Source organism: Neolamprologus brichardi, chromosome 20, assembly GCF_056152115.1.
Source record: "Neolamprologus brichardi isolate AB-2024 chromosome 20, ASM5615211v1, whole genome shotgun sequence".
NCBI classification, from domain to species: domain Eukaryota; kingdom Metazoa; phylum Chordata; class Actinopteri; order Cichliformes; family Cichlidae; genus Neolamprologus; species Neolamprologus brichardi.
In genome coordinates, this window is record NC_142123.1 from 30,592,433 (window position 1) to 30,614,543 (window position 22,111).

The following is a 22,111-nucleotide window of genomic DNA, read 5'->3' on the forward strand; positions in this document are numbered from 1 at the left end:
AAAGCAGAAAGAGAAGTGGAAGGCGTCAGAGCAGAACTGAACATGAAGACGAGTATAAATACAAGTTGAGAAGCAGGTTGTAAACCCAACAAATGGTACACATAAAACCCAAACTATAACTTCTTTATGAAAACCGCTGTATGAAAGCTTTTTAAAAAAATCTTCTTATAACAGCACAGTGATTGCAAGCTGTACCAACATGAGCAGTTTGACTTTGAACGCATGAAACTGCATTAGGTAGTACAGAAGTGATGCCTCCTGAAAGTGGGCCTATGTGGATACTCCACTAAAAATCACTAACTAACTTATGAACATTTCTGATAATAAGACAATAACTGTTCTAAGTGACCCCAAACTTTTAATGCAGTAGTCTAAAACATAGCTTTTCAAACTTTGTCCCCAAGGTAAACCAGAAGGCAAGCCTGAATGCATTTCTGCAGAACATTTCCTCTGTTATCTGTGTAGTGGCACAGCGGGAGCTCTGATTGTATTGACAAATAAAGGTGCTTTTAAGTACGATATCTGTAATTTATTTGCTTTGCAATAAGCCCCACTAACATATAATTCTGTCCCCTTATCAGCTGCTTTCACACAAACCAACAGGTCTGCTGCCTCTGACTTATATCTGGTTTTCTCTTCTCTCAGAGGAGATGTTTTGGTTTCCTGGTGCCTCCTTGGCACCATTTGCAGTAGTTTCCAGTAGTATTTGTAAATAGACTTTTACCTCTACCTCAGTCAGAGGCTTTAGTGTATTGTACTATTTGGTATTTCTTTGGAAAATAGCTATAAATTTTGCGACGCACTCCTGTCTTAAATGAAAAATACGCTGCCACGCTAAACATCAGCTATGCACTCTCTCTGGCGCTCGTTCAATAACAGAGCTAATTTAGCAATTTATCTGATTTCATCTTGCATTTGAACTTGCATCCATAAAAAGAGATGGACATGCCCAAACAAATACACACAGATAGGCTGTTGTTCTCTTCTCTCGAGTCACATCAATGGCTAATGACAGACAGTTGCTGTTATGTGGGCAGCTGGAGGTTTTAGCCTGATGACATGGGGTTAAACAAACAGACCTGCATTAGTTCCCTACACAGCCTGTGTCCAACCCCTATAAGTGAGGCACGTACAAACAGAAATAGTACTTTCCCTTCCGGAAAACTGTGACTTCTTCACACACGTATGCACGCAAACACTCATACATGCACATCTGCAGCACTTCATGGCTTGAGTTATATTTTTAGACAATGCTGTGATATGTCAGTGCGATAGCAGCAGTAGGTGATGGGTATCTGCTTCCACATGGTTTTCTTTTCTGCCCGCACCTTCCCAGTCATACTTTTTCAGACTTGTTTACTCTGCCACAGTGTGGAAATGCAGGCTGCTCTGATAGCAGCCGTGGATCTGATATCGAAGGCTTTTGCTCTTCCATGCTGTGGATTCAAGTCTACCGTTTATTATTCTTTCCAGGAGCTTACAGTTCTTTGCATTGCTCTAGGCAAACAGGGGCAGTGACCATGTTTCAAAAGTTTGGGTTTTGTGAGAGTAAACCAGCTGGTTAATTAATCCAGTCATCAATAGAGGAGTGTACATGTGGTTAGTGGCACTATCACTTATTGAATACCAAAATTGCAGCACTGCAGAGAGAGTACATATCTATGGATGGTTTCTAACTGGGGGATTAAAAACATGTAAGAATGCAAACGCTGTAGGAGAATATTAACACAGGAAGTTAAATAGTTTATTAATTTACACTAAAAAGTGCAGTAAACAACTTCTTTTAAATATATCTGTATGTCGTATTCTGGCTCTGATGTTGATATCAAGGCTCAGCGTGAGGCAAAACCAGCTATTCCAGGACTCCCTGTTGTTATGTGTTTAGAGCATTTTCATGTATTCATATGTGTCTGACTGTAAACGGGATTACACAAAAACTATAGGATGGTTTTAATGAAACTTGGAGAAGTGGGGCATCCTCAAGAGAATAATGCTTATCTCTTGGCTAAGTTTGAATTATACAAAGGCTGTGACTAAAATCATTCATTTATCACTCATCGCCAAAATGAAGGGGAACTAAACACTATCAGGCTCTGCTCAGATTGTTTTCTTGGCACAGGTTAAATGTGACACCAAGGTGCAATCCAAGAAATAAATGTGAAGCAGGAAATGGGGCGAATACAGCCCACTGTCACGCTAAGAGATCCAGGCTAAAGTTGCATGACCAAACAAAAATTCAGCATCCTTCTAAAGGAAATAAAAATATTCCTATTATCATAGATTTGTGATTATTTTTTCAATAAATAACATTGCATGTAAAAGGCTGCCAGAATATGGAGTGTTTGGCCAGTTTAACACTGTTTCTGGATAACCAAACATCAACCTTCAGGGCTAAAAAAAAATGATTGGGGAGATGCCAAAAACTGGTTGGTTGAGGCTGACTTCAAAAACAAATCAACCCATAATGACTCCCATATTAAAACGTTCTTCGTTACATAATTTTATAACTCATACACCTTAATGTGGTCTAGTTTGAGTCTTTAAATGTATTTGTGCTGTTGGTACCTTCTAATAGATTATCTAGAGGGAGCAACCAAAATAAGTTTTTATCTGACTAATATGATTTGATAGAGACTTCCCAATCAGTCTCTAATACAGTTTTTATTGTTAAATTCATCCATTCAGTTGATGGCTACAGTTTACTAACTAATCTTCCAAGCATTAGTTGATCACTCAGCACTCGATCATTCACTGTGGTCCCAAATATAGTCACTTCGAGCTAAAAAAATTGCACTAAAACAATAATTTTCTTTAGGGGTCACGACAGCGAATCATCTGCCTCCATCTCACTCTGTTCCTAGTATCCTCGTCTGTCACACCAACCCTCTGCAAGTCCTCCTTCACTACATCCTTGAAGCCTCTCTATGTTCTTACTCTTTTCTTCTTGCCTGGAAGCTCCCTATTTAACATCCTTTGTCCGCTTTATACCCACTTTCCCTCCTCAGCACGTCCAAACCACCTCAGCCTTGATAACTTTGCCTCTAAACCGCTTGATCTGAGCTGCCCCTCTGATTATAATGAACCCACGGTAGACCCGACCATATTTTAATGCTTTTCAGCATACTTTCTTTATTCCTGGTTGCTGTGTCTTACAGACATGGCTGCAGCTTTTCAGCCGCCAGCCGAACACACACCAACAACTTTCAATTCAATTCAATTCAATTGAGTTTATTTATATAGCGCCAAATCACAACAACAGTCGCCTCAAGGCGCTATATCCGGTCTTTAAGTCTGACGTCATTAGCCGTGCCTGGGCCCAAACTCTGCTGCAGGTCCAACAATCGTTGGACCTGATTGAATCGTTGATTGAAGTCCAACGATCACTGCAGCATCACTGAGAGTTAAAAACGGTCTCTTTCCTTTCATCTGTAATAAAATGATCAGCGTTGCTGCTTTACCAGGTGTAACAATTAAGTTTAACATCCAGGCATCCACAAAAAACGAATTTATGAAGTTTAACGGAGTTAGAAGTTAGCAGCAGTTAGCTCGCTAGTTTGCATCTAAATATAATATACTATGTTCTGACTGAGAGAGTTCTGAAACAAATTAAAACGTACAGCTCTGCTATCATTACCAACATAAATGAAGACAGGAAACTAAACAGCAGTGACGTTTGTAGGGTTACTGAAGTTTGGCTAGCTGGTATATAGTGATGTGCTACATGATCCTTCCGATCACAAGACGAGCTGCCAACTCTTGAGCCACGATCGCCCTAGCTATGTTAGCATAATATAAACAGTGAAGCTGGAGGATGAACGCAAACTTTTTTCCACTCAATAAAAGTTAACGTGAGGGTTCCCGAAGGTTCGGTACAATTGCAATCGCATTGCAGGATGCTGTAAACGGGCTGAAATTCAGTCAGGAGAACAACTGAGAAAATCCATCCACAATACGAGGTTAGTTATCAATATACTGCTTTAAAATGATTAGCGCTAATAAAAACTGAGAGAGGCCGACAGTGATCACTGACTGTTTTTAGGGGCTTGTTGAGATTCAATAGAACAAGATACAAAGCATTAAAACATGTAAAAAACACAAAAGCCTTATTAAACGCAGAGTAGTTTGGGCCCGGAAGCAGGATTCGTCACGTCATCACTTAAAGACCGAATATTGTAAGGTAGACCCTACAATAATAAACCAGGCCAGGGAGGGGCGGGGCCATCTGCTGCGACCGGTTGCGGTGAGAGAGGGAAGACAGGATAAAGACATGCTGTGGAATAGAGCCAGAGATTAATAACAAGTATGATTCAATGCGGAGAGGTCTGTTAACACATGTTGAGTGAGAAAGGTGACTGAAAAGGAAATACTCAATGCATCATGGGAATCCCCCAGCTAATCCCCCCTAAATGACAGACAGAACCCAGTTCAGACTTTAAGCCGGCGAGGCGTGATTGCAGATGCCGCTCAGGTGCGTCCGCCTCCCCTGCAGCGGCACCGCAGACCATTCACTCCACACTGATATGCTCATTTCTAATCCAGTCCATCCTACCACCTCCAGTGGCACTGTCTCCAAACCATACACCACAGTGAGCCTCACTAGCATCTTCTAAACTTTACCTTTCACTCTTTCAATGCAAAGTCCAGAAACCAGTGGATGATGTCACAGTGGCTACATCTATTTTTCATATGCAGTCTATGTGGATGACATCAGTTGAGGTTGCTTTTTTTGTGCACGTGTATGTGCAAACTTTTCCACATGTCAAAGGTTTTTGATTATAAACCAAAGTGTTGGATTAATTAAATCTTTGACCTAACCTAGCCACCTGAGTTCACAAAGATGACAAATGTCTTCATTGAATTTCCTGATAATCCATCCAACAGCTGTTGAGACTTTTTACTCTAAATAGTATAATTTTTTTATCCCGTGCGGATAATTTTCATCGATGAATAAAATGTGTGGTAGTCTAGCCAATAGGCATTATTAAATCAGAGTTAGTTAAATCAGTAGGTTGTGTAAGGGACACCATATTTATTTTGATGGATGGAATACACTGAGGACATGTTTTGAATTAGAAATGATGGACACAACAATTACCACAAAGACATCTATGAGAACAAGCATTTAATGGTTGATCCATTTATCAGACACATGTCTGCGGTTTGCATTCGAAACTCTAAATCTTCCCCTTATTTGCTTAGCTGTTCCTAATAGGGCCTTATTTTAGAAATCACTGATCAGGCTCATCAATCAGGGAGAAAACACCCAGACGTTCCTTTCCTTCTCGGGGAACCCACATGCCAGTCAGCTGGAGGAATCCTCAGGCTTGTGGTTGAGACGAGGGGGAAGAGGAGCAGACTTGGCGGATCAAGGGGTTTCAGGCTTGGAGCGGTAGCTGCATTCCTCCATGTCTCTCTCTTCTTCTGCTGATGTCTCACTCTCGTCTTCTCTCGCTTTCCCCCCCTCCATCCATCTCCATTTCCTGTTCCTCCAGCCCCAATGGGGTTGTCAGATGGGATCGTTGATGTCTCCCTGATGTCGTGGCCTCCGAATGCCTGTCCTGGCCAAGCTGTCTGTCTGCACTGTCCCCGTTGTTCACCTCTCATCCCACACAGGTGCTAATAGTAATAATTTCATCTGGCTTATATTGCTTTGGGTAATGTATTACCTATTCAGTCTGCATCAGTCATCAGTCAGAGCCTGTTTGAATAAAAGCACAGCTCCCTTCACAGCGTCTTGCTAAAGGCTGATTTGTTTTTCTTTTCTTGACGTCATCCTGGTCATATTTGGATTTCTTTGACAAGATGAAAATGAAAGGTCTTCAGGTTGCCTTTTGTGTGGTAATACTATATGAAAGAAGTGCAGTGGGAAGAATTTACTTTAGGGAAAAAGAGAGGATGTACAAGTAAGCATTTAGAAGATGTTGCCCACCGAGAGATAAAAGAAAACCATAATGTCATTGTGGCTCTTTTCTCTCTTGCTCAGTAGTGTGTTTCTACAGTAATGGATGTGCAGCCTAGAAAACAGATAAAAATCTTTAGTAATTACCTCTGAGTCATTCTGTGATCTTATCCAAAAGTTGGTCTGATAGTTATTACCGTTGGCATGGTGAAACCTGGAGAAAGGCGCACACACTGTACATGCAGACAGATGGAAAGAGAGAGAGAGAGAGAGAACACAACACACCCTCAGCAGACGCTGACAGGTATCCAAAACAGATGATCCTCACACCCAATAGCATGTTAACATGGATAAAGAACCCATTTCAAACTCCTCTGGAAATCTGAAGGCTGGCTTTGCAGAGCTGCCTAGATCTAAATCTGCCACTGTGTGAGACGTGCACGCTACCTGCCAGCCTGTTTAGCATAAATGAATTATAAACGGACATAAAAGACTAGGATTTGCAGCCTATTAAATCATTTTAACCTTGTTATTATAAAGTGAAATCAGACATTTTTTTTCTGTCTTGGTGAGAGACAAAGCTTCACATCCAGCTCAGTCTGAGTGGAGCTGCTGTTTCGACACAGGATGGAGCCGGTGAAGCTGTGGCTGAATGCCATTTAAAAACTCCTATTTGAGAAACATATACCAGTTCTGATGTGTTCATGCCATAGATGATATATAAAAATAGATGAGTGGAAACTCTGCATTTACGACGCCAAGTCCTTAAGCACGCCTTCTTTCTAATGACCAGCAGGAGGCGACTCTTCTAGCTTGAAAAAGAAGCCCAGTTGGGTAGAATTGGGAAAACAACGCTTGGTTCTGCTCCTCTTTGGCCTCTGCACACACTTTCCTGTTGAATTATAGTCTCATTTGTTACTTTGAAGTCTTACTTAAAACAACATGATGTTTAGTGTTTTTAAATGTAATGAGGCATGAAAAAAGCCGGACAAAGACGCAGACTAACAGCCCCAGCTACGCACAAAAACAGCAGAGCATTCATGCAGTCGAGAACAACCGGACGCTTCAATATTTCCAATATTTATCATTGTCTCTGCTGTCTGACAAAGTATGACCAAAAATGGGTTTTGTCGAGCAGTTTCTGGAGCATAAATGGCAAATAAACTACGCACTGTTTTACCTCAAACCCTTATTGAACAAACCTCTCAGCTCTGAGGGGTATTGGAGGCATTTCTGTCATTGGCCCGTGGTGATAGCAGTATCTAGGTGGTGACTGATCAGCGGCTGCTTATAAACACCACTCGGTTTATCGGTTTTCCCCCCCAGAAGTTTCATTGTTTGAGTTAAGTGAGCTGCAATAATTCAAAAAACTGAGACAGTTTGATATTTTCAAGTTAAGAATTCATAGATAATTACCAGATGGATAGATTAAATCTGTTTTTTGTTGTAATGTAAAAGTTTGGAAATTTTAGGATATTAAAAAATAAACCATTTTAAATTTTGACTTTAAAACTGATCCACTTTAGAGTCACGTTTACAAGGGAGGTAATCATACCCTATACAGTCTAGAGCAGCGGTCCCCAACCCCCGGGCCTCAGACTGGTACCGGCCCGTGAGTTGTTTGGTACCGGGCCGCGAGAGTTGAGGCTCAGGTGTGAAATGTATAGTTTTCAGGGTTTTTATCAGTTTTCAGGGTTATTTTGTTATCGTTTTTATCGTTCGGTTTTCCTGGGTCTTTTCACGTGTTATGAATAAATCTTCTTTTTTTTGGTACCGGTACTAGTTTTATTTTGTTGTATTTATCCGCGACACCTTAAAGGCCGGTCCGTGAAAATAATGTCGGGCATAAACTGGTCCGTGGCGCAAAAAAGGTTGGAGGCCGCTGGTCTAGAGTTTGTAGTCAAAGCTTAAGCAAAGGTTTAAGCTGTTGCATACAAGTTAGCTTAACTTTACAAAAAAATTAAATGTCTTTCAAGTATTTGAGCTGTGCAAATACATGAAAAGTGGTCTGTTAGTTTGGAGCTGACACAGAGTAAAAGTTCATTAAATGTAATCATTTATTAAACATCACCAGAGTGTCACAGCACCGAGGCCTTCCCAAGACAGCCCAGACGTGATCTTTCCAGCATGTCCCGGGTCTGCCCCAGGGTCTCCTTCTGGTTGGAAATACCCACACACCTAACCTTAACAATATCAACTGGCTCCTTTCACTGTTGAGTGATTGCCGCGCTACTCTGAGCTCTTCCCGAATGACCTATCTGCTCATCAAATCTCTCCGGCTGAGCACACCCTTTGGAGGAAGCTCATTTCCGCTTTTTGTATCAGTGATCTTATTTTTTTGGTCGCTACTCAGAGCTTGTGGCTGCAAGTGGCGATAAGGGTGTAGATGGAGCATTAAATTAACGCCCAGCTCTCTCTTTACTGCAACAGCTTTGTCATCACTGCAGACAGTGCAGTTCATCAGTCAGTCCCTCCCAAATGCCTCAATTTATTCCCAACCTTGGGCACTTCATTCTGTTGTAAATGAGAACCGTAGCCCTTAAGTTCTGAGATGCAAATTCTTATCCTAGCAGGTGATGAGGCCAGCAGGACTTCTTTTAACAGACTCAGCCCATGAGTTTGTTTTACCTTTATTACTTTGAAGTCTGTGTATCTATCTGTTTTTCTGACTGCTTGAAACTCCAACTGTCAAAAAAAACTTGTGTTTATGTCGATGGGAAGCTGTTTGTGCCGTTCATTAGCTCGTCTGTTAATCTGTTATCTGTTAATCACTGAAGCTACCTGGTGCAGATATCTATTGTGACCTGTGTCTGTGTTTGTGCAGGACTACCCCAAGAACAGACATCCGGGGTGGAGCCGAGGATCAGTGGCCTACCATGCAGGTGAGAGATTTTAACTCAGTTTCCTCTTTTTTTCTTGTTTCCCCTTAAAGGGTTGGGTTTCACAGAAGAAGTCATGTGTTGATTGTTTTTCTTGTTTTTTTTTCCCTCTCGGTGTGGAATTACCCCCGTAGTCATGTTTCAGTGGAATACATAAATTGGATTTACTTCCTCTGAAGCATCTTTTGCTGCCTTTAGACGCCAACATCACAGAGGGCCGACTCGGCTTAATGTTGAAGGTGCCTAACACAAACAGAGATCAAGGAGGATTGTAGACACAAAGGCTGATAAAACATACGGTGACAGCATCAGAGAGATAAAACGGACCAAATCTCTCTTTATCTGCTTTTCTGTGGGAGTTCGGTCAACTTTGTAAGTGATGAACCAAAACCCGAGTTTAGTGAAAGTTATCTTTATCTCCCTTTGCTTCCACACACACGTTCGGTCTTGATTGTTTGTGACGACAAGCCTGTGAACATTATCTATCCAGGCATCTGCACAAACCCCTACAGTTCCCATTCCAGGCCTCAGCACCCCTCACTAACAGCGCTAAGAGATTAGCTATCAAACGCTTGTGCCGTGATATGGGAATAGAAGCAGCTAGGTAGGTGGTTGTTATTACTTGGTGAAGCTACTGTGGGTAGCCAGCTCTTTATCTGAAAATCCAGTGTCACAATTCAGATCTTGTTAGTCCTTATCTGACCAAAGCAGTTACGAGCTCGCTGGCTTTTATCTGCTTTATTTTGTTCTGAAGCATCCCATTGTTATTCTTTCTCAAAGGGGGTTTCTGCTGCTCTTATTCTGAATGATTCACCATAACACACTATAAATGTCACTTTCCGTTCATGTTTTTCCACCACAAAAAGGGTAGGATTTTATTTTTAGAGGAATGTTTATATACTTTATTCCATTTGACCTCCAAATAAGCTATCAAAACACATTTTCTTGTTCAGTCCGCACATTCCATTTATGTTTTGAGTTAATGTTTATAATCTTAAATCCCCATATCCCTTTGCAGATTCCATTTATACTTAGGATTTATTAATAATAATAACAGTTGATGCTATGCATCCTGCCGGGGTCTGTGGATGATGCCTCATTGCTGAGTGACAGACGAGGCCTGTCTTTCACAGAGGCTCACTGTGCCAGTCCCAGAGGTCTTGCGTTGCGGTCTGCCTGGTTTGGCTGCTGTGCATTGAACACCACAGCAATGTGCACGCCCCAGTAGAGCTCGCATTAATCTTATTTGTTACAGACTAAAATGATGCATGTGGTTTTCCACGCTGTGCATATGAGGTTTGCTTTCCATGCTTCGGTTAATGTGTAGACTCTGATCCAGCAATTCAAAATCAACAGTCGGAGCCTTTTCTTCATGTCTCCACACATCCAGGATTTTCACTGAAAGGCTCGTCAGTCTCAAGAATTGTACATGGGAGTACATTGACGGTTTTCAATCATTTTGTTTTGATACCAAACTACTCTTACTAGCATTCTTTGCTAAATGTGAGACATAAAGCTGCAAATGTTTGAACTTCATCCTCACGCTCTAGTTGTTTGTGGTCTGCCTTTCTTCCTCTTCCTGATTGTGTCCATCTCAGGGCACACCTTTGGTCTGAAGATGTTGCATATTCAGTGAAGACACCCATTGCAGAAGACCTTGATTGGTTGGTAGAACTTCACCTCGCTGTTGTAGAGGCTTATATTTGTGTTTTGTGTAAGCTGTCTAGATTTCCAAATGGAGCTGAGCCTTCTGAAAGCATCCCGTGCTTTATCTAACCTGTCCTCGATAATAAATTCCACCTTAAAGTTCAGGGTACACCTGTATTCATACGTGAACAGTTCTTCCTTTAACTGTCAGATGACACGTTACAACAGCCTGACTTGGCCTAGCATGAAACTTCAGTGAGCGTGTCACCACTGCTTCAGCGTATGCCACACTACGATCAACTTATTAAACTCATAGTTGTGTCTCAGTTCCAGATCAAGTGATCATGTAAAGAGATGTTTGGTTTCCTGTTGTCCTTTTCCAACATCGGAGTGCTGGTGGCCAATGCAGGGCCAGTTGCATACATTGCAGTTTTTTATTGGACATTGGCGCTTGTCCACTCATTTCAGTTCAGCCCTGACCATTTTCAGAGTTTTTCCCCCTTTGTTAAGCAACTTAACACTGAACTATGAATCATACATAAAAAACAAAATATTAAACATAAAAATGCATCCAGCTTTGTGGAGTCACCCGTATTGTGTATTCACATAACAGCTTGACAACTTAGGAAAGAGCAACTTTTAAATTGTATCTTTTGGCACTTTTCTACTAACAGCCTGTCACAAAAAACAGAATTTGCTCCAATTTCTTTTGTTGAATCTATGAAAAATGCCAAAGATAACCAAAGTTTTACGGGCATAAAATAGTATTTTTGCAACAACAAGGTGATTTCCAAAGGACTGTTAGCTGGAAACTTGGCATATCTCAGAATGTGTGAAAATTAAAGAAACCGGAGAAGTGGAAGACCTAAAAAAAATCTACAGCAGATTATCAGTATCTGAAAGTCATGAAATAGGAAAACAATCCAGCAAATATCTGACATAGGACCAGATATACATCAGTTGTTCCCTGATTTGCTTGCTCATAGGGGGTCATATGATTGTTGGGTTTTTCTCTGTACCTATGAAGCGCCTTGAGGCCACTTTTGTTGTGATTTGGCGCTATATAAATGAATTTAATTGAATTGAACTTTTTACTGTAACCTCATCAGAAATGGTCTCAGTGAAATGGTGACTGTAAAGAAGCTTTTCTCAACGAAGGGAAACGGGCCAAATTACACAAGAATTGCCCTGAAAATCAGTGGTGATGGAGGCTTTGTCATGGTTTGGGGCTGCATTTCTCAGTGATGTTCGGGGCCTTGTCAGAACAGTAGTTGTGAATGTAGAAAAGTACTGTCAGATTTCGATCCACCATTCAGTGCCATCTAGAAATTATTGTTTACTGCCAGTGCAGTAAAAGCATAACTGTGTAGAAAAACACACAATGTAACATCATCAGTCATGGATTCGCCTCTCCAGAGCCCGGACCTCAACATTATTAAAGCAGTGTGAGATCATCTGGACAGAGGACAGAACAAAAGGCAGCCAGTATCCAAAAAGGAGCTTTGAATGTCCTCCAAGGCTGGAGAACTATTTACGAGGGCTACTTAATGCATGAATTTAAACATTATCCATATAAATATAGCGTTCAAGTGTAATTAAGAATCACTTAAGTTTTAATTACATTTTCCTTTAATGAAATCACTTTTTAAATGCTTTGCATAGCTTTGCACTCGTGCAGTGTTAGATTAGTATGAACAGTCTGTCAGAATGTACAGAACATGGCTACAGCTGAGTGGATATATACTGTATCAGTTTACTCTGACAAAGCCGACACGCTTATCTACATCAAAGTGCTGCAGAACAACACTGGTTTGCACAGCTATCATCTGCTTTCTTTCCACCTTGCTTATTTAACCCTTTAAGACCTACCATAGAACCAAGTCCGCCAGAGCTTATATTATATTTTTATATGCTGTAGTGTCATTTTTGGGAGCATTTCAAATTGCTATACATAAATACAACCATTATAGCCCAAATTTTAATAATATGCCTGCATTAAGTTCATAGTAATTACATAAATTGCAAAAAAGTGCAATAAACAACAAAAAAAATTGAAAATCGTTTTTGTTTTTTTTAACATATATTTCTAGTTAGAGAAATTTAAGAGGCTTATCCCTCAAAACTGTAAATACAAAAAAGTTGCACAAAATAGTTTCCCACCACAGGAAATTTATTTTGAGTGTCTTCATAGTTTTATTTTTTAAATACAGCAATTTTTATACACTGCAGGAAAAACGAAAATAAATATTATAATGCAAATTTGCAAAAAAACAGCATATGCATCAAAATAAACTATTTCCAGCAGTGCAATATGAGTCCTAAGCATCCCAGAAATGACACAGAAAGTCATAAAGTCAAACATAACCTTTAAAAACACCAGTATATGCTTGTATAGGCCCTGAAGGTAAAAAAAAACTACATTTCCGTGTCATGACGTCACTTCCGGTTTCGGGCAGGTAATGGCGGACATGCGATAGTTCACGCTGGCGTCTATTCCAACGTAGGAAGTGTTACGAACAGCTGATCGGATCGGCAAAGTGTGTTTCTGGAATATTATGTTTTTCTTGCTGCAAGTGCTTTTTATGCAATTTTTGCAAAGCTATATGTGGAAGGAAACCGTGACCTAGCACAAGCTGATGGCATGAGATGTAAGTACAACTCCTCTGGTTTCATATGCAAAAAAAATTATTGCGCTAGCTTACATGGTTGCAGTGCTACCGGGATTTAAAAATAGTTACGCAAAACGGAGCGTGCCCGCTCCGACCGGCTTTAAAGGGTAAAAACTTCCTGTCACAGAAAGAAGGCAGGGGTTGCTGTAGTTGCATGTTTCATTGTAACATAAAAAAACAGAGAAACAACTGTTAACTTGTGGTGTACATTACAAAAAAACAACAACCAATAATTAGTTTAAGGCCTAGTAACGTTTTAATTGTCTAGTTACTCGTCACACGTGTCTTTGCTTTTAATCGAGGGTTGTTTTCATCTTTACGTTTCTTTATTACCATTGGACTGCTGGAGCATTGTTCTGAGATAAATTAAAGACTTTTTTGTGAGATCATTTTATATTCTTAGCATTTTTTTGTAGATCTCTTGGTTTGATATTGAATTTGAGTTTGTAGCGGGCAAGAAGGATGAAGGTCTAACAAAATAGGGTCTGCTCAGTTCCACAGAAGGGCATGTTTCTGCACAGAGGAGTGTCTGTTATTTTATGGTTGTGTTTTTGTATTAGCCCTCAGTACCTGAACCAGCAAATATCTGCCAAGTTGTTCTTGGCAGGTCTTGGCTCCAAATAAACACTTAAAGCTGATATCTATACTTTGATCAGTGCTGTTTTTCTCCGCATTGGCAGTACAGGAGTTTATCATTAGCTATTAAGAAGAAGGTAACGCAGTGGATTGTGTGATTTACAGGAAAAATGGCAAATTGCATCACACAGGGTGTCATTTGTCCTTTTTGTATAAACTTTTATAAACAATTTGTCACCAGAGCTGTGTTTCTTTTGGCCTGATTTATGGTACATTGCAGTGGACACGCAATCAGTGCTGAGCTGCATCACATTTGATGCGTATTATTGACTTTTGAGGCTGTTATTTTAGTCCTGATAAGTTCCAGGTATTTACACAAACTGTATTTCCAACAATATCACTGCTTCTTTGTACAGCTTGTATAGTCTGAGAGATCTTTGCCCGACGCTGGTGTTACAACGAGTGTTTGCATTGGAATTTTGCCCAGTGTGGACCTCCATCCTTCGTGCTTGCTCCACACATTAATGGGCCATGAGGTCCCTGTGCTGTTGGTCCCTGTGGGCCCTGTCAGGAGTAACCAGCCATCCAACCAGTGAGTGCTCCTCAGCAAGCCTCATTAACCCTATCAACCCCCCGCCCCAAACACACACACACACACCCCTCTTCCAAACACCCCTCCATCAGTGACTCACACGTGCTATGACTCAACACCCGCAGCCGAAGGTTGTGCCCGACCACCACAACCACCATCCATCCCGCTCAACCACGCCGACCAAGATAATAGGGCTCAGTCTAACTTCAGTGACAGGGTTTAATCTGATTCAAGCTCAAGTTCTGCAAAAACAATTATTCAATAGCAACTTGTTACGTAAGGGAGATAATATCACCCTCTTACCTTGGGACAGATTCGATTTGGATGCCATTGTCTGTACCACTTAGGGGCACAAAGAGAGGCTGAATCTAGGCTTTGTGGCTATAATTCATTTCAGTTCATTTCAATTTATATTGTGCCAAATCGCCAAATCACAACAACTGTTGCCTTCAGGCGCTTTACATTGTAAGGTAAACGCCATACAATAATACAGAGAAAATGCTAAACCACACAGTGGAATTCATTTGCAATAATTTATCTGACATATTTATAATGTTACGACCCAAATCTGCTAGGGTTCAGAGGGGGTAAAAACAAAAGAGAGTCTCACTGGGGAAGATTGGAGTCTGAAAAGTTTTTAAAAGAAAAACCTCAGCGAACTGAAAAATAATAGCGGCATTGACTACAAACAACCAACCAATACAAAACAAAACAAGGGGGGCGTAATAATAATAATAATAACAGTTTCTGATTCTGCTCGTTCCAGCTTCATAATTTTATTCTTGGACTCTCTTAGAGTAATAAAGTAACGAATCACATTTCAAAATAATCCTTATCCTAGACCTCGGTGCAGCCCGTCAGGCAGAATGTCGATGCTTCAACTACAATGGGTGTACCTGAAGTGTGTGGGAGTATAATTGCTGGTATAGTCATCATCAGGAACAATAAAGACTCACTCATAAGACAAGCTAGCCAAGGCTTGATTAGCAGTTAAGTTGGACTAGTTAGCTCCCTCTTACTAACTTTGTTCATATAGAGCAGGCTAAAGCAAAGATCAATGCCTCTTAGATTTTGATGCTGAGCTACACAAAAAAGCCCACCTCTCTCCCATGATATTTTCATAATGTGATGTGATTGGCTGAACTTTTTAGTGTGAGCAGTGCAAGCATAGTGTATGACATCACTCCATTCACACCGACTGAGAAGTGAGAGCACTAAAGCCTGAATAATGTACATTTAGAGGTTGACTGAATTCCACCTATTTGAAAGAAGCTGTTTTAGCTCATGCTCCTTTAACTCTTTCCCCCATAAAGACAACATTTTATGACCTCCCTTGCACCCGTAATGACAAGGTTTTATCCTCAGCATATATTGATAAAGACATGGTTTTGACGACAACTAGGATAGTTTCCAGGCTTTTCCAAAGGTAGCTGCATAGATCGAGACAACCCTCACTAACCAGACTGAGTCATTTTGTTCAATTACCAGGCCTGAAATATATCAGAAAACATAAGAGAATGGGACACAATAGAGAACAAAATAGTTCTTAGTGCTTGGAAGTAGTGCAAAGAAAAGACACAGACATAGAGTCTGTGTGTGATTGGCCAAAGTGATGGGGGTTACTCATACCATGGCTCGGATTGGTGAGGTAGGTGAGCAGGGGTGGGGTGTTTAATGGCATTCTGAATGGCCCAGGGACAGAAGCTGTTTGTGAGATAAATAAAGAAAAGAAAAATAAGACAAAAAAGTCAATTTTACAAAAAAATTGTATGTGTCTAAACGTAGGAGAATAACATTTTTAGGCTCATCAGAGATGGTTGAACAGATAATACTCTAAAAACTTTGATGATTTGAGATGGAATGACCCCATTAAGTATTAGGGAGAACCCATCTGTGAGATCATAGAGATCCAAGACCAGAATACTACCTGAAAACTGAGCCTTAAAGAGCTGTTATGTTTAGTATTACCATCTACCATTGTAACATTATACATTTTAAAGAAAATTAGGAAAAGCAGAATAGTCATTTGCTCAGTTGGGGGATTATTAAAGTTGTTGCCATCTTTCTCTCAAAGTGCTTGAACTAATTAATTGGCTGACTCATGGTTTTTGGCTGTAAGGGGATTATATTCCTCAGTCAACCTTTCAGCATGTTTGCGCATGTACAGTATCTGCATTATGTTCATGCGGCCATGACTAATTTTAACCCACCACATATGATCCACTTTTATGTTTTTCAGATGTTGTTTTACTTCATGTGTAAAATGTCATAAATATTGAAACATTTCCAAATTCTTTCTTTTTCCAACCAAAACCCAGAGGGAGTCAAACTGGAAAAGATTTAGCCACATAATATTTGAAAAGGCAACCTAAAGAATGAAAATATTTGTTTAAATCTTGATCCATTAATCAGCTTAAAAACCACCAAAATATTAAACATCACATTAGTACCACTATATATCGTAGAAACACCTGAAGATGTGCTGGTGTTGATGATGTTGTCCCTACAATGGTGTCAACAACAGCGTTGCTACAGCATCGTCACTGGAACTGAGTGATCACGTTTTGCAATGTCATAGCTTTGCCGATTGGGAAGAAACACCACACGTGGGAAAATTTTGCCTTCAGGGCTTTCTGCCTGAAAGCCAAGCCAGAAAGGCTTTTTAATACATGGGTAAGATTGTGAAAGAGTCTATTTTAATGCAAACCCATGAACTTTTCCTAAACAAATCCAAGTAGTATTCGTACTTAAGCCCAACCAAGCATATTTTTTTTTACCTAAACCTAACCATACTCATTTGGCAACAGATTTTTTTAAATAATAAGTCCAGTAAGTCTAAAAATAAAAACTCCACGCTCACTTTTAGATTCACATGGGACACAAAACCCAGACTCATTGGTAAAAGTCCCATGTTTGATCCCTTCACACACAGCTTTGTCTTTATGTGGACTTTGAGACTCTCACCACCAAATAATATCTCCTGTTGACTGTGCATTGGTTATTAATGGTTTAATAGATGATCGTTGTCTACAGTAGGTGGGTACTTACTTTGTATCTTGGATACAGCTCTTTATTTAATACCTTTGAGTAGGGCTGCTCAATTATGGCAAAAATGATAATCACGATTATTTTCACTGAAATTGAGATCTCGATTATTTGACGATATTTATTTAACAATAACAATGTGTTGAATAATGACTTTAAAGATTGTCAAAAAATAATATAAAATAGTGTGCAAATACTGATAACAGTGCAAATGTTAGCAATATAAACAATAAATGAAAAATGTAAACATCTATGTTTAATGAACTTTGCAGTGTTGCTCTGTGGTGCAGCTACGACACTGTAGCAAAGTTTACACACTATGTCTACTTGATCCACGTCTGACTCCGCGAACCCATAATGTTTCCACACCACTGAAGTTTTTTTTTACCTCTTTTCAACCAACGGCAGTCACTCTCCTCTCCAAATAACTTCTGCTTAGTTTTCCGAGCTTCCCTCGGGTCCTCTTAATCAGCGGTACCCAACCCCTGGGCCTCGGACCAGTACCGGTCCGTGAGTCGTTTGGTACCGGGCCGTGAGAGTTGAGGCTCAGGTGTGAAATGTATGGTTTTCAGGGTTTTTATCGGTTTTCAGCGTTATTTTGTTATCGTTTTTATCGTTTACTCGGTTTTCCTGGGTCTTTTCACGTGTGTTATGAATAAATTTTCTTTTTTTCGGTACCGGTACTAGTTTTATTTTGTTGTATTTATCCGCGACACCTTAAAGGCCGGTCCGTGAAAATATTGTCGGGCATAAACCGGTCCGTGGCGCAAAAAAGGTTGGAGACCGCTGGTCTTAATTGTTGTGACACGTGTTCGAAATGCAGAGAGGTGCGCTCGATTTGCCACACGGAGCAGTGCGAGAGTAAAGTACGAGGGAGGGGCTAATAATCGGCTCAGTCATTTTTAATGATCGTTGAAATTCTAGATCGTAATTGTGATTAAAATTCGATTTATTGAGCAGCCCTACCTTTGAGGACTCATTTGGAGTTGGGTATCCTACCCAAAGAGCACTCAGGCTTGTGGAACTGGAGATTGAGCCACCAGCCTTATGGTAAGACAGCAACGTGCTCTACTTCCTGAGCCACAACTGCCTAAACTGATGTGATAATAAGTGTACATGAAGTACATAACAGTTATGCAATAGCAGCTATGCAGTGAAGGAAAGATCTAGAAAATACCTTCATGATAAGAATCCACAACGCACACTGTTATATTCACAAGGAAAACGAGAACATCAGATCATCAACTGACTGTTGTTATTGGACTTTGCTGTACATTAAGGTGTACAGTAGGCCATAAAAATGGGGCTATGACATATATCTTGTGCTTTTCATACTCAAAAAATGGTTCTTTTGCTCATTAATCACACTTTTTGTCATATTTTAGCCCTGTAATAGACTGGTCCAAACTGTGCCCCATCTTTCTCCTTATGATTAACTATTTAAGTGGATGAAAATGTGTGGATAGAGCCTAACAGGTTCGTCTTTAATTCTTGGTTTAGTTTTGGTTGGTTATAAAAACCTTGAGCTACAGTTCTTTCACTACAGTATTAATAGTTGAAAAGTAGTATAGAAAAAATAAGTAGAATAGTTGTACAGAGTACACTCTGTGGTCCACATATTGACACCCGTGAATGACCAAATCGAAAGCTTTGAAAGCTACTGACTTGCAGGCACCTGTTTGAAACACAGCAGGAAGTGGCAAGACCATCCTAGAGCCTGTCACTAGCTTATAAATTCCTGGCAGCATGATTAAAAAGTGTGATTTGGTAGGTTGCCATGGGTGCTCAGTTTGGATCCAGGTAATCCAACAGCTCACCAAACCATGAGCTGAGCTGTACATCCCTCAGAGGCTTCCTCTGCCTCAGATTTGGACCAGACGGTAACAGGTGAGTTACCTGATGGAAACTTTACTTTAAGTCTTATTTCTTTCAGAACATATAGTCTGACTGAAATTTTATGTGTACTGTTTGTTAAGAGATTAAACTAAGAGCTGGTCCTCTTCAGGTGTTATCTCATAACATTTGCCATCAACCACCAAGGTATACCATAGCTTCACTGGTGCAGAGACTCTGCAGCCCTGCCTGTATTGCTTAATTGTGCAGTTTCTCTAACCAAGAAAGTAAGGAAGTATATTGTTCACATATGCATCAACTGGGGCCTCACTGGAAATGAACCCAGGATGTATGTCATATCATATATCATCATCACACGGCATGCGGTTTTAACACACGGCAGATGCCATGTGGGCTTATCGCATTTAGTTTGTGATAAACCCACACGGCATCTGCAAATGTAATTTGAAGTACATTTTCAGCAGCATGTGCACATGCATGTGTGGGATCACGAAAGAACATAAATATTTAGGTTTAATTTTTCATGTTTTTGGAGTCAGTGAAGTCATTGTTCCCTGGGCAGGGAAGCCCGCTCTTTTCCGGGCAAACTCTAGTGTTACCAGAAAGTTTTTCTCTTCCCAGCTGGTCTCGGTCGACAGCCAGGCGCTCTTAGTCGCTCAGGAGCCACAGAGCCTGAGCTCTCCTTCTGAGGGCCCAGCGCCAAACCCTGAGCCCAGATCCATTTTTCACCCTCTTGTTGCTCTGGCTGTAGATATAACACCTGGTGGTGATGACAGCTACTGACAGTCTAAATCTATTATCAAGACTTCCAGTTTAACAGCATCACCAATCTGCTGCTTCATTTAGCTTCCTTGGTCAACACCTCTATGCTAATTTTAAACTGCCTATTTTCCAGCCCTTTTTCCCCCTTTCCAGTATAGCAGTTTTCATCCTCTTTTGCACTAAAACACAGCAGATGCAGTGAAAGGCCCGCTATAAAATAAATAATCATTTTGAACCGTGAATCATCCAAAGCTACTCTTTAAGAATCCAGGAATAAAAACATGGAACAGGAAATGAGCAGATGTGGTCCCCTTTAAGGGTCATTAACTTCCACTTACACCCACCATAAATTAGCTTTGAACTGGTTAAAAGCAAATATATTAAAGGCAAATAAAAGGGATGTGAGCATCGTTAGTTTTAGTGAAACCAAAAAGCATTTTATCATTCATCAGGCCATCAAAAGAGTTGCACGTGTGCAGATCCTGCAGGAAATTGAACCTCATAGCTGAAGAAAAGAAAAACAAAAAACATCAATAGTCACTTCAGAGGTCAATAGGAAATATCAGATACCTGAAAAACTGAACACTAATATGGGTATAAATAGGTAATAGTTATATGTCTATTATTTTTATACATGTTTATCTGTGTAAAAGTCACTTTTTCAAGAGACAATGACAAACGTAAACACAAATACAATGACACAGAGTACAAGCGACCACAGACCACGGAAAAAGAAGTTTGTTATGGCCAGTAAAATAAATAGTGGTTTACTCCATGCAGCGAAAGTAAGGTGCAAACAAGCTCAGTGACATTGAGCGGCTTCAACCAAGGTCATGTGACATAACTGCTGATGACGCAAAGTAGGTTCAACTTTTCATGCCAAGAGTTTGATGAACTACCAATGGGTGCAGCTGGTTGGCAAATGAGGGGACAGTAAATGCGTTTAATGGTTACCTGAACAACCAGAGCCTTTAAATTTGCTCACAGTAACTGCAGTACTTTTGAGTGCCTGTATTTTTTGCAGCAGAGCGTTTTGGGGGGCAGATATGTGGAAAATATAGTAAGAGTGATGGTCATGCTGATTATGGTTTTTACACTACAGCCGTAAAAGCCTCACGGGGTTTTGCCATCACTCTGCTGGGCGGGTGGGCAGGCAGCGTGGACATCCAAGTTTATGAATGCAATAACTTGAGAATGAGGTGACGTAGGAGTTTCAAATTCATGAGTCTCAGTGACCTTGACCTTAAGGTGTGTCACAGGTCAACGATTGTTACACAGGTGTAAGACTGTATGGAGAAGAACTGGACTGAGGATATGAGAAAGGATGAGTGTTGATTTATGGGGCTGCTTTTGTTAAACCTTCATGATAATTATGAGGAGATGCTTAAATTCACTGGGTAGATTTTTTAACTTAAATGGCTGCAGTTACACTCGGCTGGGATCCGATGACTTTGAAAGTCTGAATTTTTCCAAATGGCGTCCAGCCGAGTTCATTGTTTTATTTCAACATGTTTGTCCTTACAACACATCCACATAAAGTTCACGAGTATCCAGATTATGATATCTTGGCGTCTGCTGCAGTTCCATTATTTTTTTTATGTTTCTTGTGGAGCAAATCTACTAACTGCCAGCAAACTGCGAGCAAGAATATATAATTTGCTGTAGGAAACATCCCTCCAGCCACAGCCCTTGATGCTCTGCCAGGCTCTTCCTACCTTTCCTCTCCCAGTCAGCTAGCTCCAACCGTGGGCCCCAAACCTGGACTTGCACACCCGAGCTCACCTCTAGCGCCAGTCCTTGTCGCTCTCCAAAGCCCTGCTCGTCTATTTTTAGCTGCGCTGCGCCTCATGCCGGCGTGGCTCCACTGTTTGCCTAGTGTGTGGTGTTGTGACAAGGGCCCGCATGGGAGCCGTAATGATACAGTGTCTCTGTCTGCCTCCCGGTGCTCAGATAGAGATTGTTTAAACAGTATCCTGAGCCGGGGACGGGTCCCATGACAACTCCATAAATATTTACCAGCAGCAGCCACGCCGCTTCACTTGAGGAAAGCTTGTCTGCAGGCTACCTCTGCAATGTTTTTCTTTTGCCCCGTTTTTCCATTGTCGCTCGAAACTGTAGTGTGTGTTGTTTTGGTGATTTCCTTTAGATGTTGTTGATGCCTTTTTTTTCCCTTCTTTTGAAAAAAGTG

The 22,111-nt window shown here is 40.6% G+C and overlaps 1 protein-coding gene across 2 annotated transcripts in view; it reads left to right on the forward strand.

Moving 5' to 3' along the window:
* Positions 1-22,111, forward strand: part of spryd3 (SPRY domain containing 3) — a 74,150-nt gene that overhangs the window by 38,468 nt on the left and 13,571 nt on the right. For both annotated transcript variants that reach the window (XM_087833767.1, XM_087833768.1), the window contains one exon: positions 8,724-8,781. In XM_087833767.1, coding sequence (XP_087689893.1) covers positions 8,724-8,781 — 58 coding nt within the window. The remainder of the gene's footprint in view (positions 1-8,723; positions 8,782-22,111) is intronic.